This window comes from Acinonyx jubatus, chromosome B2, assembly GCF_027475565.1.
Source record: "Acinonyx jubatus isolate Ajub_Pintada_27869175 chromosome B2, VMU_Ajub_asm_v1.0, whole genome shotgun sequence".
Classification (NCBI taxonomy): domain Eukaryota; kingdom Metazoa; phylum Chordata; class Mammalia; order Carnivora; family Felidae; genus Acinonyx; species Acinonyx jubatus.
In genome coordinates, this window is record NC_069385.1 from 144649373 (window position 1) to 144674564 (window position 25192).

At 41.3% G+C, this 25192-nt stretch overlaps 1 protein-coding gene and 1 pseudogene across 2 annotated transcripts; one reads left to right on the forward strand and one right to left on the reverse strand.

Moving 5' to 3' along the window:
* Positions 1–15177, reverse strand: part of LOC113593967 (protein numb homolog) — a 54274-nt pseudogene extending 39097 nt beyond the window's left edge.
* A 1-nt stretch (position 15178) lies between these two features.
* GMNN (geminin DNA replication inhibitor) lies at positions 15179–24987 on the forward strand. 2 transcript variants are annotated; one of them, XM_027040425.2, is made up of 7 exons: positions 15179–15311; positions 17146–17203; positions 21150–21227; positions 21786–21933; positions 22444–22526; positions 22834–22944; positions 24572–24986. In XM_027040425.2, the coding sequence occupies exons 2-7, from the start codon at positions 17153–17155 to the stop codon at positions 24731–24733; spliced, it is 633 nt and encodes a 210-aa protein (XP_026896226.1). In that variant the 5' UTR covers positions 15179–15311; positions 17146–17152; the 3' UTR covers positions 24734–24986. The 2 variants fall into 2 exon arrangements, with proteins under 2 accessions (XP_026896226.1, XP_014920269.1); XM_015064783.3 differs by lacking the exon at positions 15179–15311 and adding an exon at positions 15487–15800 and having other exon boundaries at positions 24572–24987.
* The last annotated feature ends 205 nt before the right edge of the window (positions 24988–25192 follow it).

Consider the following 25192-nt stretch of genomic DNA (forward strand, 5'->3'; position numbering starts at 1 on the left):
CTAGTTCATTTTGGATACGACTCCTGTCTCCAGTTCCTGGGGGACTATATCTTTGCTTTTAAACACTAGATTGAGGGGTGCCTGCGTGGCTTAGTTGGTTGGTTGAACATCCGACTTCAGCTCAGGTCACGATCTCCCGCTTCTTGAGTTACAGCCCCGCGTTCAGCTCTGTGCTGACAACTCAGAGCCTGGAGCCTGCTTCAGATCCTGTGTGTGTCTCTCTCTCTACCCCTCCCCTGCTCGTTCTCTCTCTCCCTCTCAAAATAAACAAACATTAAAACTAGATTGAAAAAAAATGACAGCACAGTGATTATAGATGGAGAAATAGAACTCGAGTCACTTCCATTCTGTCATATTTTGTGACCCACCCCTCATCCCCGGAATGTTTATGTGTTTAAAGTTCAAAACTGTCAAACACAGCAAATGGAGAAGTAGGATATGTTTGTGTGGTAAGGACAAATTCTAGTTCATACTTGAAACATTTTACTGAATTTGAGTAAAATCTTTAAAAGTTGACATTTCCTTTTTTTTAATTGTTTAAAAATGGAGAGTGACTCAAGATTATATCCAATCAGTGGTACGATTTGGCAATTTTCCTTAAATTGTATCTTACATCTAATACTAAAGTATTAATGCATTGTTTGCCCCCTTTTTGTGCACTTTAATTTTTTTTTAATCAGAAAAAGTTTTTTTTTACTCACATATGTCCAAATTTCAAAACAAAAAATTTTCACTCTCTGCATTTACTTTGTGGTCATTTTACTATTTGTTTCATTTCATGATTCCTGAAAATAATGTTTGCCAAAAATGATCCACTCTAAACGACCTGGTACATCCAGACAATGGAATATTATTCAGGACTGACAAGAGTCATAAAGAGACATGCAGTGAACCTTAAAAGCATGTTAGTGAAAGAAGCCAGTCTGAAAAGGTTACATACTGTTATTTATTTTTAATGTTTATTTATTTTTGAGACAGAGCATGAATGGGGGGGGGGGGCTCAGAGAGAGAGGGAGACACAGAATCCGAAGCAGGCTGCAGGCTCTGAGCTGTCAGCACAGAGCCCGACGCGGGGCTCACAGACTGTGAGATCATGACCTGAGCTGAAGTCGGATGCTTAACCAACGGAGCCACCCAGGCGCCCCGGTTACATACTGTTTAAATCCAACTATACGTCATGGCAAAACTGGAAAAGGGAAAACTGTGGAGACAGGGGTTGCTGGGGCACCTCAGTCAGTTAAGCATCAACTCTTGATTTCGGCTCAGGTCATGATCTCACGGTTCGTGAGATTGAGCCCCGCGTCAGGCTCTGTGCTGACAGTGCGGAGCCTGCTTGGGATTCTCTCTCCCTCGCTCTGCCCCTCCCCCAATCATGCGTTTGCTCTCTCTCTCTCTCAAAATAAATAAACAAATTAAAAAAAAAAAAAGAATCAGTGGTTGCCAGGGTCTGGGGAAAGGGCAGGATGAGCAGGTACAGCACAGAGGTTTTCAGGGCAGTGAGAATATGCTGTATCACATGATGTAGACACGTCAGGACACATTTGTGCAAACACACTGGTGCAAACCTGTAACCAGGAGTAAACTGTAAGGTAAACAAACTTTGGAGTTTGGATGATAAAGATGTGTCAAAGTATACTCAGGAATGGTAACAAATGCACCACTCTTTCTGCTGCTAACTCAAAATTCCTCCAAAAAAGGTCTTTTAGAAATCCCCTCTGGGTGTTTAATGAGCTCAGAACACCCCTGGGCACCCCTCCTCCAGATCACTGCGTTAGTCCCCAGGCTCTCCAGCCTTCCCAGCAGCCACACTGGCTTCGAAGGCTGTTTTTCCTGAGCCCCCTCCTGGCTCCTTCTAGCAGCATTTGAATGTGCTCAAGCACTTTCCCACCTTGTCTTTCATCCCCTGCCAGATCCCTTTAGTTTCCTGTACTTGCTGGTTTGACGGGTTCACCTGCTAGACTCTATCATCAACCCACAGCGGTGTGACCACTGCACCCACCTGGTCACAGAACCTTCTCTTACCCAGTCTAAAAGCAACTTATCAATCAATTAATGCTCACTTTTGAGTATTTATTATCTAAAAAAAATTTTGTTTGAATTATTTTTGAGAGACAGACAGAGCATGAGTGGGGGAGGGGCAGACAGAGGGAGATAGAGAATCTGAAGCAGACTCCAGGCCCTGAGCTGTCAGCACAGAGCCCGACGTGGGGCTCGAACTCATGAACTGTGAGATCATGACCTGAGCCGAAGTCGGACACTTATCCGACTGAGCCACCAGGCGCCCCCTTATTATTTTTTAAATATTTTATTTCATTTATTTTTTTTAAGTAGTATCTACACTCAAAGTGGGCCTCGAACGCACAACCCTGAGATCAAGAGTTGCACACTCCACAGACTGAGCCAGCCAGGTGCCCCAGCTGTTTCTTAAATCACTTGACTTTTGACAATTAATCAATGCTTAGCTCTTAAACTGCTCGCCTCCAAGATGCCACGCTCGCCTGGTCCCTTCTGCCGCTTGGGCTGCTGCTTCCCAGCCTTCCTTGCTAACTCTCTTTTCTCTGCCTGTCTCTTTCCTATCAGAGGTCTTCAGCCTTAGATCCTGAGCCCTCTTATCTCCAGCTCCACAGTGTCCCCGAGTGATCTCACTCACCGTCAGAGTGAGGACACCTAGATCAAAGAAGTGGAGAAGTCTAAGGTCACACTGTGTGACAGCATTTAGAGTGAGGGTGGTGTTTAATCTAAGTCGACTATGAGCTAGACACTGTGTTGGGGATACAGGTGAGAATAAGATGCTATTTCTCCCCCTCCAACTTTTGAACCTACATAGTCCTTCCCTTCTCCCTGCTCTGCCTGTCTAGCTTCAACTCATCTTTAGGTCTTAGTTTAAAATGCCACTTCACCTGGGACGTCTTCCCTGACTACTCTTTTTTTTTTTTTAATTTTTTTTTATGTTTATTTATTTTTGAGACAGAGAGAGACAGAGCATGAACGGGGGAGGGGCAGAGAGAGAGGGAGACACAGAATCGGAAGCAGGCTCCAGGCTCCGAGCCATCAGCCCAGAGCCCGACGCGGGGCTCGAACTCACGGACCGCGAGATCGTGACCTGAGCTGAAGTCGGACGCTCAACCGACTGAGCCACCCAGGCGCCCCATTCCCTGACTACTCTTAAGACTGGCTGGGCTCGTGCTGTCCTGTGTGCCTCACAGCACCCTCCACCTATTCCTAACGATTACTTGTCTATTCTTCCTCACTGGTGCTTCCCTTTCTTTCGGTTGTAAGATCTTTCCTCTGCTTGAGCTGCGAAGAGCAGAACCAGGAGCCTGCCAACTCTCCCATCTTGTCAGGGAAATAGACACTAAGCTCATCGAGAGCAGCGGGGCTGTGCCTGCATGCACCGTCACATCCACAACACCCGGTGCAATGCCTGGTGTATGGTAATTGCCCAGAAACTGCTCTTCGAAGAACGAATGGAAAAATGAACGAATGAACCACTTGACTTTATGCTAATCGTTGGAACAGAACTTTGAGAAATGTCCTATTTCTTGGGCAGAGGAAAGATGATAGAGTAGGAGGGCTATTCTGGAGGTCCCTACCAATCCAGTAATTCTGAATTTGGGAATAGGATCTATTTTTCTTTGTCACTAAAATTCTGAAGAACACTACTTCGCAGAGATATTATTGAAAGTACAGTTTGCTCAAAAGGTGAGAAAACCAATATAGTATACAGCTTGTCAGATGCAGGAGTCTTTCAAATTCAAGTTCTGCTTTTAGTTAGAATAGTATTGCCACCTAGTGGATAATAAAACATTCTTCCTGGAACTGTATGCCATGAATACTTGGTAAATTATTGTGAATAACGTTATTAACCTTCTGAAACTGAATCTAAACAGGCTATTTCAGGAAGAATTCTGTTGGCCTGGTATTTATTGTAACCTAGGGGATTTGACTGACTGCTTATCATGAAGTTAATGGAAATTTCTAATAAGGAAAGGTTTTCAAGATTTCTTTGAAGCTTTTTGTCCTTAAAATACCTTCCACTAAGAGTGTACAAGATACTCTGTTCAAAATGTATTTGACTTAGTTCTTTTCTCTGTGTGGTTACATTACCAACTTAATACATAGGATTGCTTTAGGGTTTGCTTTTGTTCATGTATTTTCATTTAATTTTTTCCAACGTTATAAAATTTTCAAACAGTTAAGGCTGAAAAAGTTTTACAGTGAACATCTATACACCCACTACCTGGATTCTACCATTAGCCTTTTACTATATTTGCTTTACCACATCCATCTAAATATCCCCATATCCATGCATGTATTTTGTTTTTGAAGCATTTCAGAATAAACTCTAAATACTTCAAAATCTGTATCATTAATACAGTTTTTCTTTACTGCATTTGTGAAACATTCACATAGTTCAAAAGTAAAAAAGTATTCACTCAAAAGCCTCACTCCTATCCCATTCCCCACTCCCATGAAGTAACCATTTTCCATTTTCAGTACTTTCTGTTTCAGCCTGTTTCTTTTTTATGAAAATATAGGTACAGACATAGATTCTCATTGCTTTCTTCACTAAAGACAGAATGCTATATATACTCTCTCATTCTACTCTTTGAATTTAATGATATATCCTGGGAATTCTCTATTTCAAATCTTCTTTTTTTTTTTTAAGTTTTTAAATTTGTTTTGAGAGAGAGAGAGAGAGAAAGAGAGAACACAAGCAGGGGAGGGCAGTGAGAGGGACGGGAGAGACAAGAATCCCAAGTAGGCTCTACACTGTCAGCACAGAGCCTGATGTGGGGCTTGAACTCATTAACTGTGACATCATGACCTGAGCCGAAACCAAGAGTTGGATGCTTAACTGACTGAGCCATCCAGGCACCCAGGCACCCTGGAATTCTCCATTTCATAGATCTCCCTAATTCTTTCTGGGCTTCATAGTACTACACTGTATATAGATAAACCATAATTTATTCTACCCACCTCCTATGGATATGCAATTTAGCTTGTTTCTGACACCTTGGCATTATAAATAATGACGTAGTAAAAAAGGGCTAAACACAAGCTATTTTAAATTTACAGTGGCATACCTTCAGAGTAAATCCCCAGAAGTAGAATTACTAGGTCCAAAGTCAGCATGCACATAGACACTGTAGAAATGCACCGGCACATAGAGCCAACTTCCACGGGGCTTTGACCTTCTGCACTTGCATTAGCCATGTATGAGAGAGCTTGTTTCTTCCAGTCTCACCTAGAATGTTCTATTAGTATTGTGTTGTCACGCTCGTAATAGCTTAAGATCAAACACATTCATCGTCTCATAGTTTCTGTGTGTCAGCAGTCTGTGAGCTGGGCCCTGTGCCCAAGGTCTGTTTACAAGGCTGTAAATGAGGTGTTGGTCAGGCTGTGCTCTCATCTGGAGGCTCCACTGGGGAAGACTCTTACTATGAGCTCATTCAGGTTGTTGGCAGAATTCACTTCTCTGGGGCTGTAAAACTCATGGTGGCTCACTTCTTCAAGGCCAGGAGGAGAAGGTCTCTGCCATCAGGAAGGTCTAAGTCCTCTGTTGAAGGGCACCCTACTGGTAAGTCAGGGCCACCAGGATAATATCCCTTTTGATTAATTTAAAACCAACTCACTGGGACCTTAATTACATTCATAAAATCCAACTGTCTTTTTTTCATTTACTATAACTTGTTCCAGGGAATAACTCCAGAGATCAGATATTAATGGGGGGAGTGTTTTAGAATTCTGCTTACCAGAAGTACACTTGTCAAGCTTTTGGATATTTGCTAATCTGCAAGGTAAGAACAGTTTCTCAGTGCTCTAATTTGCCTATCTCTGATTATAAGTGAAGTTGAGTGTTGTTTCATACATATAAGAACCATCTGTATATCTTCTTCCTTGAACTCTCTGCTCCTGTCTTTTGCCCATTTTCCCATTGAGTTGGTGGCTTTTTCCCCTTCAATGTTTTTAGAGCTCTTTATAAAATAGGGAAATGAGGCCTTTATCTGTGAAATACACTGCATACATTTTCTCTTAGCTTGTCATTTGTCCTCTGTCTCTGCTTATGGAAATCATCTGATTTTTAAGATGTTGACAATACATTCAGTTTTTTAAGACAATGTGTAGACCACTACTATGTAGGCTAAACAAAACATACCTAAAGGCCTCCACACAGCCCACAGGCCACCATCCATATCATCCTCTGTCTTTTGATTCTGTACCAAGAGTGGACCTAGGCAGCTAACTATATAGAAGCATATATATTATACTTATAATTTTTAACATCACTGGAGTAATAAATTGTGGACCTCCATTGGTAATATATTTCACTAGCTCACATCTCTTAGCTGTGCTTACACTTTTACTACATAGAATGGTTTGTCAAAAAATGGTGTAAAAGTTCGTGGTTGCCAAGGTTTTTATGGCCAAATATTTTCCAGTATCTCCACCTCCTCACTCCTCATTTAATCACTTTTAAGTTACTATTTTTAAAAAATTTATTATTTAAAGTTTCAAACACATATAAAAACAGAGGGGACTAGGGCTCCTAGGCGGTTCAGTCAGTTAAGCATCCGACTTCAGCTCAGGTCATGATCTTGCAGCTCATGAGTTCAAGCTCCACACTGGGCTCTGTGCTCACAAGCTCAGAGCCTGGAGCCTGCTTCGGATTCTGTGTCTCCCTCTCTCCGCCTCTTCCCCACTCACACTGTCTCTGTCTCTCACAATATGAATAAATTAAAAATATATATATAACAAACAGAGGTGACAGAAGAATAAATTCTCATGTATTCATATATGCTAATCTTGGCAGTTACCAGCACAAGGCCAATATTGTTTTATTTATACCAATGGCTCTCAACTATGGGTGATTTTCCCCAGAGGGATATTTGTCAATGTCTGCATTTTTTTTTTGTAAGATTTTTTAAGTAATCTCTGCACCCATTGTGGGGCTTGAACTCACAACCGCAAGACTAAGAGTCACATGCTCCACCCACCGAGCCAGCGAGGTGCCCCTCAATGTCTGCACTTTTGTTCCTCACAACTGAGGAGAGCTCCTGGCAGCTAGAGGGTAGAGACCAGAGATGCTACACAGGAAAGCCCCCACGACAAAGAGTTATCTGGCCCCAAATGTCAGTAGCATCCATGTGAAGAAAGCCTGATTTAAGGGGCACCTGGTTGCTCAGTAGGTTAAGCGTGTGACTTCGGCTCAGCTCATGGTCTTGCAGTTCTTGCATTTGAGCCCCGCGTGGGGCTCTGTGCTGACAGCTCAGAGCCTGGAGCCTGCTTCGGATTCTCTGTCTCCCTTGCTCCACCCTTCCCCTGCTCATGCTCTGTCTCTCTCTCTCAGAAATAAATGTCAAAAAAAAGAAAAAAAAAAGCCTGATTTATATCTTTACCTCTCCTTCCTACATTGATTATGTCAAAGCAAATATCAGACATACCATTAATCTATAAATACCATTTACAAATAAAAGCCATTATGATAAAAACCACAATACTATTATACCTAATATCTTAACATTAGGTATATCTTATATATATTAAGGTATACCTTAATATCTCAACATCGTAAAATATATAGTGTTCAGATTTCTTAGTTCTTAAAAAGTTTTTTTAAGTTTATTTATTTATATGAGGGAGAGAGAGAGAGAGAGTGAGCACACACACACACAAGCTGGGGAGGAACAGACAGAAGGAGAGACAGAATCCCAAGCAGGCTCTGCACCATTAGTGCAGGGCTAGAACTCATAAACTGTGAGACCATGACCTGAGCTGAGATCAAGAGTTGGACACTTAACTGACAGCCCCCCAGGAGCCCCAGGATAAGGACCTCTAACTTCCTGGCAGCCTCTGAGCAATTTGGACCTGGTCTCTTGGGTATGAAATACTGTGATAAACTCCACTCTAGGGACACTGGAAGCACAATCTGATTTAAAACAAGTTATTCGGGGGCACCTGGGTAGCTCAGTTGGTTGAGCATCCGGCTTCAGCTCAGGTCATGATCTCGAAGTTCTTGAGTTTGAGCCCCGCATCGGGCTGAAGTGAAGACACAACGTTTTATAAAATATTTTATAGACACAAATATTAAGATAGGATTAAAATTATATGCCTTTAAAAATAACATAAGAAAATAAAATAAAATAAAATAAAATAAAATAAAATAAAATAAAATAAAATAGCTTTAAGGATGCCTTTCATTCGCTTCAAGAGCTCTGATGCTATCTTTGTTGACTTTTCTCAGGCTCTGGGCCACCTGAGGTTTTCCTTAGCTAAGCTCTGTTTCCTCTGGTTTGTCACTTGCTGTAGCACAGACATAGGGTGGCTGACAAGGGGCTGTAACCTTCTAGGAAGGAGGGGGTTCTATCTGTAATCTCAGCACCCCGGCGGTCTCTCCTGGGGTCCTGCCTGTATTACCTTAGTTTTTTTTTTCTAGCTTTATTGCAATATAATTTACATTCAGAATTCACCTATTTTAAGTGTACAATTTATGAGTTTTGGTTAATTATATACAGTCTTGTAACCACCACCACAGTCAAGAACATTTTCTTGACCCTTGAAAAGCCTCCTTGGCCTCAACTACTCTTTAGAGCTTGCGTTTTCCAATACTCTGGAATCACTCAATACTCTGTCTCATTTTCCTGAGAAGCATCTCTGTTTTCATCCTACTTCGCAGACAAGAAGTAACGGACAGGCTTAGTGCTCAGTGACTAAAGAACATTTCCCTGGCTCAATTAGAAGGTCCATTCTAAGCTCTTTTGTGGCCATTTCACCTCCAACCTTTAAGTGTGGTGATCTTTAGTGATCTTGTTATATTTGTGAATACCGGAAGGAGCCCTCACAGGGACACAGAGACAGTCACTGAAGCTGCATCACATGAACAGCAGGATCCTGGAGAGACAGTCTCCCCAGAGTTGTCCCCATGGTTTCTTCCCTTCCCATTCCAGGGACATCCCCCTTTGTCCTAAGCTAGCCACTTTTATGAGATATATAACCTGAGATATTCTGCTAAACTGAAACTTATAATAAGAGATATAATTTCTCCCAAGAGGTGGATTAGAATTGTTCTCTTACTGGCTGCTGGAAACCTATTCCCAAGACTACTGAGACCGGAAAATGTAACATGGTTAATTGACCAAGCTTCCTCCTGGACTGGGAAGCCATGTACACAGAAGGCCTCCTTCCCTTTCCTGAACCCAAGTCTGACCACTTTCCTTTCAGCTAATCTTTTTTATTTTTTAATTAATTAATTAATTAATTAATTAATTTTTAGAGAGAGGAGAGAGCACACGCATGTAGCTGAGAGAGAGTGGGAGAAAGAGAACCCAGGATCCATGCCCAGCACAGAGCCAACGCGGGGGGTGATCCCACAATCCTGGGATCATGACCTGAGCAGAATCAGAAGTCAGACACTCAACCAACTGAGCCACCCAGGCACCCCCCTTTCAGCTAGTCTTAAACTTTTCCTCTATCTCAAGATTTTTATTGTTTTTTTATAGATGCTAATATTTTCATTCATCTTTCATGATCCTCCCGCTGTTTCCTAATGTCCACGAATACAATCCACGAATTTACCAAAAATTTTCTAACGAATTTGTTACTGGAACACATGTTGTGTGTTCATAAACATATTACCATAGAGGACAGAACTTCCTGAGATTGGTGATGTATAATATCAAAATCTTAAATTCTGGGCTTCATATATCAGAAATCACTCAAAAATTATTCTTTTTGGGGCCCCTGACTGGCTCAGTTGGACGGGCATGGGACTTGTGATCTCAGGATCATGAGTTTGAGCTCCACACTGGGTACAGAGATCGTTAAAAAATAAACTTAAAAATGTATTATTTTCATTAGGAACAAGATGAACAGATTTTCTTTTTCTTTTCTTTTCTTTAAGATGAACAGATTTCCAAAGAAAAGGTTTTTTCCTGGGAATGCAAGCTTGTGCAGCCACTCTGGAAAGCAGCATGGAGGTTCCTCAAAAAACTAAAAACAGAACTACTCTACAACCCAGCAATTGCACTACTAGGCATTTATTCAAGGGATACAGGTGTGCTGTTTGGAAGGGACACATGTATCCCCATGTTTATAGCAGCACTAGCAACAATAGCCAAAGTATGGAAAGAGCCCAAATGTCCATCGATGGATGAATGGATAAAGAAGTGGTATATATATACATACATATATATATGTATATATATATATATATGTATGTATATATACAATGGAGTCTTACTCGGCAATCAAAAAGAATGAAATCTTGCCATTTGCAACTAGGTGGATGGAACTGGAGGGTATTATGCTACGTGAAATTAGAGAAAGACAAAAAATCATATGACTTCACTCATATGAGGACTTTAAGAAACAAAACAGATGAACATAAGGGAAGGGAAACAAAAATAATATAAAAACTGGGAGGGGGACAAAACAGAAGAGACTCACAAATATGGAGAATAAACTGAGGGTTACTGGAGGGGTTTTGGGAGGGGGGATGAGCTAAATGGGTCAGGGGCACTAAGGAATCTACTCCTGAAATCATTGTTGCACTATAAACTAACGAATTTGGATGTAAATTTAAAAAAAATTAAAAATAAAACAAGTTAAAAAAGAAAAAAAGAAAGTAGGAAAAAAAAAGGTTTTTCTCCTTGAGTGCCCTTTTAAACTTTTTTTTTTTTTTTTTAAGTAATTCTATTCCCAACATGGGGCTCAAACTCAGGATCCTGAGATCAAGAGTCACACGGGGGCCCTTTTAAAATGCAGGAACTGCCTAGCTCTGCTCTTAATACAAAAAAGTTGAAATGAAATGATCATAAGAAGGAAAGGTCACACAAATGGCAGGATGGCTTAGGTACCTGTCTGATCAGCCCAGGAGTGTATGCCGGCTGCTCCCACTCTGAGGTGAGGTGCAAGCAGCTGAGGAGGGCAGAACGGGAAAGCTGAAAAGCTTTCAGTTATGGTTTGAATTGTGTCCCCTTCCTTCCTCCCCAAATCCACAGGCTGAAGTCCTAACTCCCTGTACCTCACAATGTGACCTTATTTAAAGACAGGGTCTTTACAGAGGTAATCAAGTTAAAATGAGAGGGTGGGGGCACCTGGGTGGCTCAGTGGGTTGGGTGTCCAACTTCGGCTCAGGTCATGATCTCGTGGTCTGTGGGTTCAAGACGCACGTCAGGCTCTGTGCTGACAGCTCGGAGCCTGGAGCCTGCTTTGGATTCTGTGTCTCCCTCTCTCTCTGCCCCTCCCCTGCTCACACTCTGTCTGTCTGTCTCTCTCAAATAAATAAACATTAAAAAAAAAATTGTAAACATTTCTTTAAAATACAAATACACTGGGGCGCCTGGCTGGCTCAGTAGGAACAGATTCAACCCTTGATCTCAGGGTCTGTGTTTGAGCCTCGCACTGGGTGCAACAATTACTGAAATAAAATGAACTTTATAAAATACACTTTAAGAAAAATAAATAAAAAAGTAAAAATAAATAAAATACAAATACAATGAAAACAAAAAATTACATATAATGGCTTAACTACAAGGTTTATGGATTGTATTCACTATGTGTTTTATTTTTCATTTACTTGGTACCTTCTAACCACCTGTTTACTGCCTTTTACCTTAAAGCTGATGTATCATCATTAACATTAGTATATGTCTCATATCATCGATTATTAAAATGTTACCTTAAAAATAAAAACCCCAGGGCGCATGGCTGGCTCAGTTGGTAGAACGTGCTACTCTTGATCTCAAGGTCAGGAATTCAAGCCCCACACTGGGCGTAGAGCCTATTTAGAAAAATAAAAAATAATAAAACCCCTAATTCTGATACATTGTTTGAATCTGGACTTTTTTCCTGCTTTGTTTTTCACCTTTGTGCATGTCTCAGGTAACCTAAAATGTAAATTCAACTACTATTTGAATATGATTCAGTGCTTTTTGAAGAGAATGCAATGAATTGCTATTTGTTACCCCAGGGCAGTTTTCAGAAAAATAAAAATTATCATATAGTAGACAATGTCTGAACTCTGGCTAAAAACCTTGGGTGCCCGGGTGGCTTAGTCGGTAAATCATGTGACTCTTGGTTTCCGCTAGAGTTGTGATCTCACTTGTCGTGAGTTCCAGCCCGGCATCAGGCTCTGCGGGCTCTACAGGTTCTGGGCTGGCAGCACGGAGCCTGCTTGGGATGCTGTGTCTCTCCTCTCTCTCTCTGCCCCTCCACCACTTGTGCTATCTCTGTCCCTCTCAAAATAAAAGTAAACTTTAAAAAAAAAATAACTTGGGAATTTAGCTTAGCCTTAATAAATGATAAATTGTAAAAAGGTACATGCCATCTCAGTTGGTCCTCTTGATTTTCATTAGCATTTTAATCTGTCATTATTCCACGTTAAATGACTTGGCTTTGTTTTTCTATTACAGTACATTACTGTGTTTCTTCTCTTTTCACAATCTGATTATAAATGTTCTTGGGCAAGATACAAACAAACAGCTCTATAATGCACAGCAATGGAGTTTGTGCTTAGTTAGAAGTGGCTAAAAGAAAGATCACAGAAAAATATCCATGATTTTGTTTAAAGTTGTATAATGTAACACTGCAATAAACTGATGGATTTTACAGGAGCCATTATTACTGCATAAAATTAATCCTATCAATACCCAAGGTTTCCTTACTGCAGATAAAACTACAGTATATTTGGATGCCTATAGAAAAATTCTGATTAAACTGCAACCACTTGTAACTTTTTTCCAGATCTCTATAAATGCGTTTTCTCTGAGTGTGTCCTCAGAAACAGTATGAAAGCATACATTTTGCAGACATTCCCAGTAGCTTAGGGGCTGGAGGATCTTTCATCTCTGGAGAGAGGAGTATTTTCAGAACCTCTCTTTCTACATGTGGACTTTCAGTCGGAAGGTCTGAAGTCTCAGTCTGTCACTGCCTACAGGTCTGAGAGGTTGGCATGTAACTTAGCCTCTCCGTCTTGTGAAGAAGGGAGTGGAAAGCATCTATGTGACAGGGCTACTAAGAGGATTCAGCGGGATGGCATATGTTATTTTAGAGCGGCTGCATCTCACTGAAATATAACGTGAGCTACATCCGTAATCACATTGTTTTCAGGTAGCCATATTCTAACAAGTGAAAAAGGGGGGTGCCAGGAGGCTCAGTCGATTCAGTGTCCGACTTCGGCTCAGGTCATGATCTCACAGTTCATGAGTTTGAGCCCCACACTGGGCTCTCTGCTGTCAGCGCAGAGCCCACTCTGGATCCTCTGCTCCCACCTCACCCCCACCCCTCCTCTGCATATGGGCATGCTCTTTTTTTTCTCTTTCTCTCTCAATAAGAAACATTTTTTAAAATTTAAAAAGTAAAAAAGAAACCAGTGAAATGAATTTTAACAATATATGCATTTAACTTAATATGTCCAAAGTATCATTTCCACAGGTAATCAATACAAAAAAATATGGAAATGGCTTACATTCTTTAGTACTAAATCTTTGGCATCCAGCATATATTTTACGTTATAACATTTCGATGAAGACTAGATAAATTTCAAGTGTATGACTAGTGGCCACCCAACTAGGATAGCACAGGTACAGATGTGAGTTAGTCACATAAACTAGTTTTCATTTAGCAGGCAAAGCAGAAAGGATATAACCTAAGCTAGTAAAATGGTTGCTTCAGATTCTGGGAACTTCATGATTTTTTCCTAAAATAGGCATCATCTCCTTTGGTATGTTGAATTAAAAAAAAGCAATACTGAACATATACAGTAAAAGTCTCCCTACACCATTTCAAAACTAAACAATACTATTAGCAACTACAGATTACATTTGGGGAAGTGAGCTTCATGATACTATTGGAAAATCACCAATTCTCTTACTGCTCCCTAGGTTTTTAACTTTGGTGACCTCTAGATTCTGCCTCTCTGGTTTGCTTACCATTTTCATGTGGAAGAGATTTCTTTTCCAGCTTTTTAAGTCTGTTAAGGAACAGCACGAACTTTGCTTTACACCCTACGTAATACAGGCTACCTGAACATTACTTTTTATATACTTTTGAATATATACTTACGTATTTTGGGTCTTTCCAGTGATCCCTTTTCATCACGTGGCTGAGTCAAGAAACTGGTAGCCAGAACTACTATTTTGACTGGCTGGTGTTTCAGTCAAATGATGCCATGCTGGGTCGCCTGGGTGGCTCAGTCGGTTGAGCATCTATCTGCCTCTTGATTTCAGCTCAGGTCATAGTTTCATGGTTTGTGGGTTCGAGTCCTGCATCAGGCTCTGGAAGCCTGGTTGGGATTCTCTTTCTCTCTACATAAATAAACAAAAAAATGACACCATGCTTATACTTGGTACTGGTCATCAGAATTCTCACTTTGGAAACCCAGTCTGTCTTCCAATCAATGGACCGTTTCCTTTATGAATTTAGCCTTATTTCTAACCAACAAAGCCAGGACCACATGACTGCTTTGTACCTTGTGAGCTCGGTCAAAAAGACATTGGTGAGATAGGCAGGGGGGCACGTGGGCACGCAGGTTAGAAAGCGCTTCCCGAAGGCGGCGCTGTGCGTGGCTGGTGATATTCCCTGAGAATGCTAATCCCCTGGAAAGTTAAATGGGGAAACAGACTCGTAGTACCGTAGACGTAAACAAAAGACAGAACTTGGCGAACCCAAATGTGTCCACAAGCAGGCTGAGTGTTTTGCAGAGTAATTAGAAAACAAAGCTAGAGGTGTTGCTAAGGTGTCCCTGCCCCTTAAAACTGCAGTGACGTGTTCCCCCGCCTGGACCGACCCCGGGAGGGTGAGGGGCTGCAGGTCCGCGGCCCCCACCGCACCACAACACGGGAGCCCTCCACACCATTAGGAGTGCAGGAACCAGGGCTGTGCCGACAGGTGAGTCGTGCACTACCTATAGGAGAGCTTGTTACTCCCGGTGTTTTCCGTCTACCGGGGAGAGCTTCTTCCTCCCGCGCACAGGGCACAAAGAAGACCGCATTCCACGCCCAAGGGCCTTCCGACCGGAGGTCGAAAGGCAGCGACCTCGCAGGAGCAAAAACCTCCGAGCGTCCCCACCCCACTCCGCGCTACTCCCACCGCGCAGGCGCGGGAAGGGGTGGGCCGCCCGGGCGGAGGCGGGAGGCGATTCGCTGGATTCGTCTCGCGTCAACGGGTCACGTGACCATCGCGCCAGCCGAGCGGAGTTCGCAAGCTTTGCCGGGGGCGGGCGCCAGCCACTCCAGCGGCTACGACCTCTGTGCGAGGTGTTCCTGCCACGGCCTCCCGCGTCCGCCACGGGGATTGGGCGCTCCCATCCGGTAAGTGTGAGGGAAGTGGGTACGCGGGAGCCGCTCCCCGACGGCTGCCGGGCGGCTGCTGGGGGTCAGGGTGGCTGCGACCCGGGCGTTGCGGGGGCCTTGGCTGGGGAGGCAGGGCCGGCGGGCGAGGGGCTGCCCCATTGGCTGGGTCGGTTTTGGCGCGCTCCGCCGTCCGCGCTCCCTATTGGTTGGCGGGCGCGTCCCGGACGCGTGCGCCGCGGCGGGAGCTCCGGGTCAGGCCGCCGAGTTGCGGGTCCCTGGCTTCCTGTAGGGCTCCTGGTTGCGGCGCCGTTGGGCAGCCGGTGCCGTAAGAGATCCGACTTGCGCGTGCCCGGCTGTCGGGCCAGGCGGAACCCCCACCCTCTGCGTCTTCCTGGCCAGGATCCGAGGGGTCCGCAGCCTGGGCTCCCGGGGGGAGGTCTCAGGACCCTGCGATCCCGGTTTGGTAACCCTGGTGTCGGGTCGGTCAGCGTTTCCCACGCCGGAGAGGTAAGGGTGCAGGGTGCTGACCACAGTTTGATAAACACGCGAAAGATTGCACTTGGTCAGTGACCCTCACCTGTTTTAACCCTGACTCTTACTGAAGCACATTTTACATCACAGTTTAGGAGCCAAACAAGGACATTAGACGTTTCACGAGGCAGTACTTAGGACCTTACACGCTGTGCACTCTGATACCTTCTCGTCTCTTCTGTCCTGTTCTAAACAATGTTCATGACCTAGTGAATGATTCAGGGATCCCAGGCTGCGACCCGCACTTTGAAAATAAACATTGCTCAGGGTAGTGGGTCCCCGCCCGCATTGGCTCAACCTGAAATAGGATAGAAAATAGCATCATACAGTTGGGGACTGTGTGTGCTGGGGCACAGGTGGTGTGTCATAGTCAAAGTTTGAAAGCCACTGCACTGAGTAAAGGCATACACCACAGAAGTCAGGGAGATCTATTTGGCTGGTATAGACATGTATCGGGGAGATTTGGCAGGTATAGACCTATCCAGGACTTTCTAAGGTTGGATTTGGAGTGAGTTCTGGCCCTGTGGTCTGGTTAACCACATTGCGTAATCCCTTTATCTTCTCCGTCTTTCTTCCCTCAATGTCTTACTCAGTTCACGGTGGTGGTTAAACATTCCCTACAGATGTAATTATATAATCTCATTTGATTGGATATTAAATCACTACTAACTGCTGGTTACCAGAGCCAATTTTATTACAGCTTAAAGCTGCCTTTGAAACAGCAAAGTTAGAATGCTATTCTTTTTTTTTTTTTTTTTAAGTTTATTTCTTTTGAGAGAGACCCGAGACAGAGCGAGTTACGGGAGGGGGAGAGAGAGAATCCCAAACAGGCTCTGCGGTGGCGGCACAAAACCATAAGATCCTGACCTGAGCCAAAACCAAGAGTTTGGATGCTTAACCCACTGAGCCACCCGGGGGCCCCTAGAATGCTCTTCTTAAGGATGGACCTGAGCATACCCAAGTACCTGGTGACCGTATTTGCTTCTCTTGGTGACCATTTCTCAGATCTTTTCTGTATTTAATCCAGGACAGAATAGTGTTTTGTAAAACTGTTTAGAAGACATAATTTTCCTTTTGTAACAAGATGTTTCCAACCAGAATTATTTATGTGTATAATACAGATACTAAGAGTCACTAACTTCAGACACTTTTGTCATCAATAGGGCTGAGTTTGGGTACCGTGAGATGAGATAGTTCCACCATACAGTGGTAGGATTTCTATGGTCGTTAAGTATTTTCAATAACAACAAAAATCTGCACTCCACCTTCAGGTGCAAACCATTTTCTGCTTATGAATTACTAATCTTTTTTGCTTCACCAGGTGTATCATGAATCCCAATATGAAGCAGAAACATGAAGAAATCAAAGAAAACATAAAGGTATGTGATAGGATCACTTTTGTTTTAGAAAGCATGTGGTTAGAAGTAGTTTGACATAAGTTTAAAAAAATTTTTTTAAGTTTGTTTATCTTGAGAGAGACAGAGAGCACCAGCAGGGGAGGGGCAGAAACAGAGAGAGAGAGAGAGAATCCCAAGCACAGTCAGTGCAGAGCCTGACATGTGACTTGGACTCACAAAACCATGAGATCATGACGGAGCCGAAATCAAAAGTTGGGATGCTTAACAGGCACCACCCAGGCACTCCTAGGTTGACATAATTTAACAAAATTTAACCTGGCTGTAATTTCTATAAACTTTGAAGTATCGAACTTTTAGCCAGAGGACAGGTAACAACAGAGAACCTTGAAAAAATTAATTATGGTGGAAAGTAAGTTTTATGATCCATGAATGTGCTATGTTTTTTCCATTTATTGAGGTTATCTTTAAATTTCTTTCAATACTGTTTTGTAATTTTCAGAGTATTGAGTTTTATGCTCCTTTTGTTTAATTTTTTGCCTAAGTATTTTATTAATGCTATTGTAGATAGAATTGTTTCTTGCATTAAATTTTCTGTGTGCTCATTGCTAGTGTATAGAAAACAGGTGATTTTTATATTTTGAATTTGATGTGTCCTGCAGCCTTGCTGAAATTGTTTATTAAATAGTTTTTTAGTAGTTTCTTTAGGATTTTCTGTAAGATTGTGTTGCTTTCTTTCCACTCCTACGTTTTCTGAAATGATTTTTATTAAAATCCTTTGTATCTTTGGAATTCGTGTCTTTGAGCACAGAGACACATCTTGCATTATATCGTACGTGTTTTCAGAGTACATTATACTCCTTACCATCTAACCTGCTTGTTTTGCTACACTTTTTGAATCCCCATATAATAGTGTCACTGGAAATCTTATCCCAAATATTTATTCTTATAATAATAAGAACAGAGTTTAATTTTGAATTTGTAATTTTGACTGACTTTGCTTTTAAGGTTCTAAATGAATTTACAACTTCACTAGGTTCTGCTGCACAACTTAGCTGCTGAGGATTCCTGAGAATGAGACATCTTCAGGAAATCTATCAGTTTGCAGATTCAAATTAAATAGAGTAAATAAAACCTTTTCATAAGGGATAACAGGTGCTTGCTAATAGGTGGTTGACCTTGCCTTAGTGTCCTTACATTATTTTTCTTAATACCGTGCATTGATAATTTGTATAAAAATCTTTAAATACTCAGAGTCAATAGTATAATACTCTCAATTAACAGTTACCAGGATATTGCCAGTCTTGTTTCATCTACATCCTCATTCACGCCTTGAGTCACCTAATTATTTTGAGGCAAATCCCAGATTTCAGCAGATCCTTCTATTTAAAGAGGAATCTAATGTTTACTAGCTAGAGTAAAACTATCTCGGATATAAAAGGATTAGAGTTCTGATTGGTTCTGATTCAGCCTCCAAAACTGTGACCTTGGGTAAATTATTATTATTTTTATTTATTTACTTTTTTAATGTTTATTTTTGAGACAATGCGAGAGACAGAGTGCAAGCGGAGGAGGGGCAGACAGAGGGAGATGCAATCTGAAACGGGCTCCAGGCTCTGAGCTGTCAGCACAGAGCTTGACTTGGGGCTCGAACTCACGAACCATGAGATCATGACCTGAGCGGAAGTCGTTTGCTTAACCGACTGAGCCACTCAGGCACCCCTTGGGTAAATTATTTAGCATTGCAGCCTCTGTTCACATCTATGTAAAACAAGAAAATTGGACTAAAACTAGATCTGTAAGGGGCGCCAGGGTGGCTCAGTGGTTGAGCGTCCGACTTAAGCTTAGGTCATGACCTCTTGGTTCATGGGTTTGAGCCCCACATCTGGCTGTGTGCTGAAAGCTCAGAGCCTGGAGCCTGCTTTGGATTCTGTGTCTCCCTCTCTCTCTGTTCCTCCTCTGCTCATGCTCTGTCCCTGTCTCTTAAAAAAAATAAAATGTTAAAAAAAATTTTTTTTAAATAAAAATAGATCTGTAAGAGTGAATTATGGTTGCTCATGGCTTTCTTACCAATTGTATGCAAAATTCCCTGTGAGTAGTGCTTTTGTGTGTGTTTTTTCTTCTTTTTGAGGGAGAGAGAGAGAAGGGTTCAGAGAGTCTTAAATTGTTTTATAAAAACATTATGGCCCATTAATGTAGAAGAACATTTTGGCTCTAAAGAATCTGTTATTCCAGTGTATAATCTGTATAAAGAAAATGACAGTAGCAGTATTACATCTTTGGGGCTGGATGCTTAAAGCTTACATGTATAAAAGTTAATCTTGAAAACTCATTTTTTTTCTGACAGTGATTTATCTGGCTTCTTTGGCCATTATAAGTAGCAAGCATTTAAATAAATTAACACCTCCCATTCTTAAGGATCCCAAGTTAGGTTTTCTTCTATTTGTCTGGGGGCTGGTGACTAATCTATAAAATGACATCTGCAATGTTGGTGTAATATTTGTTCTCAGAGTGGTTGGCATTTGTTCTTCGGTTAAACAGTGAGATAATGATCAGCCGTAGAAAGTTTACCGTGGGAAAGGCAAGCTCTTGCCATGTGAACTGCAGTATGGAATCGGTAACTTTCTCACGCTGCTTTGGTGTCATGTTCTTGCAGCCCTTGTTCGAGTGTGCACCTTTGTTTGCTAACCCATGGTGGCAGTATAACTAATGATTTTTTGCAAAAACAGGGCTTTCAGGTCAGGAAATCTATGGGAATCTATTTCCATATTTTAAGGAAGGGTATATTTTTTTCAAAACTGGAGCATGGGCGTTTTACAGTACCCTGGCGCCTCCAGCACTGCCATTTTGGCCGTCTCCGGATGAACAGGCTTGAAGCAAAACTGCTTCTGCAGTCAGGTCCTCTTACGGGTGTATTTGGTTTTGTGTAAAGTACGTTCTTGAAAATTACATTCCTGGGGTGCGTGGGTGGCTCAGTCGGTTGAGCCTCTGACTTTGGCTCAGGTCGTGATCTCATGGTGCGGGAGTTTCAGTTTCAGCCCGCTCCCCATCCTGTGTCTCCCTCGCTCTCTGCCCCTCCCCCCCCACTCTTTCAAAAAAATGAACATTTAAAAAAAAATTAAATTCCTTTGGTAAATACATACAAGTGTTAGGAAATGTTCACTATTTAACGGAAGTCTTGAGATGAATCCTTTTGTTTAGGGAAAGAAGTATTTTGCGGTGTAAATAATTAATCTTTTTCCTCAATTTCCCTCTTCTGTGGGTTTCTACCATAAATGCTAAGGCGTCTGTGTGGCAGATCTTTTTAAGAGGGAATACAAGTACTCCTGTTGTACTGGAATTCATCACATATGGTTTGAAGTATTAGAGCTTAGAAATTTTGTTACATTTTTGTTCTAACTAGATGTGATTAGTTGACAAAATGACTGTAATAACAGCATATATTGAAATGGAAGGAGGAATGCTACTCGTGTAGCAAACTCCTCGCGTCGCAAACTCGTGTTTGGGTAATATGAGCCATTCTTAGGATTTTTTCAAACTTTATTATAATTTTAGGGAGATAACACGTTTGCTAGTTGAATAAACCAATGTGTTGCTCATATGCAACATTATAAAATTATATAGAAGAACAGGGGTGCCTGGGTGACTCAGTCGGTTAAGCGTCTGACTTCACTTCAGCTCAGGTCATGATCTCGCTGTTGGTGAGTTCGAGCCCCGCATCAGGCTCTGTGCTGACAGCTCAGAGCCTGGAGCCTGCTTTGGGTTCTGTGCCTCTGCCCCTCCCCCTGCTCACACTCTGTCTTTCTCTCAAAAATAAATAAGCATTAGAAAGAAAAAACAATAAAATTATATAGCAGAACAAATACTAGTGTTCTTAGTGTTTCTTTTTTCCTAAATCATAGCAGGAATAAAAGAGCAACAACCCATATAGCAACTCAGTAACCAGATAATAAATTATGTTGACTTCTAGAATAGTCCTGTCCCAAGAAGGACTCTGAAGATGATTCAGCCTTCTGCAGCTGGAGCTCTCGTTGGAAGAGAAAATGAGGTATGTGTTACTGGGCTGGAATGGGGTTCTGATGAGCCTGCCTTTACAGAGATGTCTAAATCATTGAAACCAGAGTAACAATTGCATGTTTCTCACAGCAGTGGTTTGTGTAGTGATGGTTGAGTTTAGGAAGTTCAGAATTGGTATGAATAATTAGTAGGACTGGGATGGTGTAGTAAGTTCTGAGTAGCCAACAGGAGTAATGTTTGATGTTTTGGGAATAAAATGTTAGATTTTATCTATCAGGATAGAATCACTGATGAGGGCTTCTAGACTTTTGCAAGGTTGAAAATAACCTTTCTGTGGCACTCTGTTATTTAAACAATAAACATGATTTCAGCTAAGCCTTAGACCCAAGCCTAATCTAGTTGCTGCAAATAAGGTTTCTAAAATAACTATACATTTTCATAGAGTTTTAAAATTTGTGATTTTTTAAAAGATCCAAAGATATAAAAAAGACAGACGAGCACTCTATTTTTAATACATACTGACAAAACCGTCCAACTTTCATTCATTAAATCAAAATAAATGAGATTGATATATGTATTTTCATTATAGTTGGTTAAAGACTTGTCCAAAAGGAAACATTGGAACGACCAGTTAACATCTAAGAATTCCAGCGCTGGAGTTGTCATTGTCCCAGAACATAGTGAAAATAAAGATTTTAGTGGAGTTACTCAGGAAGCATTTGATCTTATGATTGCAGGTATGAAAATATGTATAACTTTTATCTTAAATTTCTTAATAAAGGTAAATATTTGTTGTACAGTTATGAATTCTGCACACAACCTCTTAACCTGGAGACACAATTAGATATTTTACTCAAATGTTTTGGTAATTTAAAATTTCTTATGGTTGTAAATACACATACACTGTAAGTTTGGGCCGGCCTTACTGTTTGGTAAGATCCAGATGTGGATGGTAGTGATTAATTAAGGGTTATAAAACTTGGAAATCGGCTTTTCAGAAGAAAAGGGTGTAGAGAATGGATTTGAAGAAAGGGATTTGAGTATGTCAGAAAATGAGGGCAGCCAGCAGAAACACGGCGAAGAGAGGGAGCCGGTTGGATCTGAATGGCAGTGGAGATCAAAAGGAACCTAGCAATGCTTTATAAATCTTGTGGAAGGATTTGTTTAGTAGAAAAAAGTAGTGTTTTTTTATAGCAGCATGTAACCTTGTCTTCAAGGTCTATATGTAAAACATTCATTTATTTTAGAAAACCCATCCTCTCAATATTGGAAAGAAGTGGCAGAGAAACGGAGGAAGGCTCTCTATGAAGCACTCAAGGAAAATGAGAAAGTATGTACCAAATAGAATTTGTGGCAGTTTTTAACATTCAGGAGGATTTTCCTTCTATCGCTTCACATGTTTGGTTAGAGCGATATAAATTAGCTTTGATGTTGGCCTAAGAAAGGTTTAATTAGAAAGGATTTATGCGTCAGAATTGTGATACAAAAGCAGCTTCCTGTACCGAGAGCTGAAGGTGGTGGTGGTGTTAGCAGCCTTCGTGCTACGTGTGTCTATCGGATATATACTTGGAGGCGTATGGTCTGGGTTTGTAGCATGGCAGGTGTATGGAATACTGAACTCTACTTATATCGTATAGCTTCATAAAGAGATTGAAGAGAAGGACAATGAAATTGCCCGCCTGAAAAAGGAAAATAAAGAATTGGCGGAAGTAGCAGAACACGTACAGTATATGGCAGAGGTAATAGAGGTAGGTATTTCAATGTTCTCCTGATGCAGAATCATCTGTTACAGTGGGACGCAGTAGTGTAATCAGTAAGGGTTTGGGCTCTGGAACCCGATTTCCTGGATGTGAGTCTTAGCTCCCTGCCTCGCACAATAAAGTTTGTTAAATCAGGTAAGTTATTTATCTTGTCAGGCCTTCATTTTCCTCATTTGTAAAATGGGACAATAGTGGGTGCTATATGCTTGGTATGAAAATAAGGAGTTAACAATGATGAAAGTTCAGAGAAGTCCTTGCCTGTAATAAGAGCCCAGTGATTGCAGATAATTCTCATGAAGCAACAGAACAGCTATTTTCTTGTAGAAATATAAAGAGATTTATTTACATGTGAAAAATTTATGGAAAATTTTTCTGTTTTACAGTTCAAAGTTTTAAACTGGTTTTAATTTAACTTTAATGCCAGTGTGACATTACAGTCATATATAAAACTGTTAATTGGTGCACTAAATGAGTTTGGTGGTCGTATCTGACTTTTCAATTTGGAAGAAACTAATGTGTTTATAAGAATTAGCCTGCAGGACACCTGGCTGGCTGTCGGTAGAGCATACATGACTCTTGATCTTGGGGTCATGAGTTCAAGCCCTACATTGGGTGTAGAGGTTACTTAAAAAAAAAGACTTAGGTTGATAATTGTTATTTTGCAGTCTTGAGCTAAAAAAAGGTCTTGGGGACCCTGTGTGGCTCAGTCGGTTAAGCATTCGACTTTGGCTCAGGTCATGATCTCACGGCTTGTGGGCTGACGCCCCGCATCAGGCTCTGTGCTGACAGCTCAGAGCCGGGAGCCTGCTTCTGATTCTGTGTCTCCCTCTCTCTGCCCCTCCCCTGGTCATGCTCGCTCGTGCTCCCTTGCTTGCTCTAGCTCTCTCTCTCTCTCTCTCTCTCTCAAAAATAAACATTAAAAAAAAATAGGTCTCAAACTTACTTGTGTTTGCAAAAAATCATCTTGCTGGTAGGAAGAAAGTTTTTGAAATAAAAGCTTTTCTTGTACCGAATTGCTTACATTTTAAAGCCATGACAGAATTAATGTTTTGAGTTTTCATTTGGAAGTACTGAAATAGCTCACTCTTTTTTTGTAATAGCCTTTCTTAACTGCCATTGGTTCACAGCTACTGGAAATTTAAAAACCTGGTCCTTCACCATAAGTAGCTTGAGAAGTGATTGGAGTTACACTGTGAAAGCATGCCAGTGCTTTAAAAAAAAAAAAAAAAAAAAGGGCCAATTCGGGGCACCTGGGGTGGCTCAGTCAAACATCTGACTTGATTTTGGCTCAGGTCATGATCTTCTGGCTTGTGAATTTGAACCCCTTGTTGGGCTCTGTGCTGACAGTGTGGAGCCTGCTTGGGATTCTCTCTCTCAAAAAAAAATAAACTTGAAAAAAAATGAGCAAATGTTAAGTGCTGCAACTTTACTGAAATATGGTTTAACATAGTAGAGCTTTTGATATAACATTTGATTGATTGTAGGTGACTTTAATGGGGAAGCATTATGAAAAGTACCTCATTAGAACATTGAGGGTAAATTATATCAGCATACTGCTAGTGGACTTGGGCTTTTAAGTATTTACAATAGATTGTTCGTTTATTCCTTTTAAAAGAGACTGCATGATGGACCTCTGGATAACTTCGAATCACCAAATAGTCAGGAATTTGATTCTGAAGAGGAAACTGGTGAGGACTCTGAAGTGGAAGATTCAGAAATCGGTACATGTGCTGAAGAAGTTGTATCTTCCTCTACAGATGCAAAACCACATGTGTGAAATTCTCTAATATTTGACTCTCGAGAAATAATACTGCCAAAGTTTGCTTCCACTATAGTTCTTTGTAGCAGAACCGACAAATGTATAATGCAAAGTTGGAATCAAAGTTCCTTGTTTGAATCCTGGGACCCTGTTGTATTAAAATACAAATACTATGTATTTTTAATCTACGATGTTTTATGTAAATAGCATTTTCTCAGATGTCAGACACCACTTGTGTATATGATAAATAAACTTGTCTCGTGTTGAGTGTCGTGTGTACCTTGGAAGAATGAAGTATAAGCCGTCTGTATAGAAAATGTGTCCATTTCTGTAGTTTTTATGTTTTCTGTTCCTCTGCTATCTTGGAGGAAACAAGGAGAAAATGAGTTTGTCCCTCTTAATACTGAGATAGTTGAGGTTTTTACTCCCAAATTTGGTTGTACCTCAAACTCATTGTAGGGACTATTGGTTTCCAGA

Bases quoted from the DNA above. Each gene is read 5' to 3' on its own strand.
- GMNN (XM_027040425.2), top strand. From the start codon at position 17,153: ATGAATCCCAATATGAAGCAGAAACATGAAGAAATCAAAGAAAACATA. The intron at 21,228-21,785 runs GTATGTGTTACT...TTTTCATTATAG, and splicing joins TCGTTGGAAGAGAAAATGAG to TTGGTTAAAGACTTGTCCAA. The intron at 22,527-22,833 runs GTATGTACCAAA...TATATCGTATAG, and splicing joins CACTCAAGGAAAATGAGAAA to CTTCATAAAGAGATTGAAGA.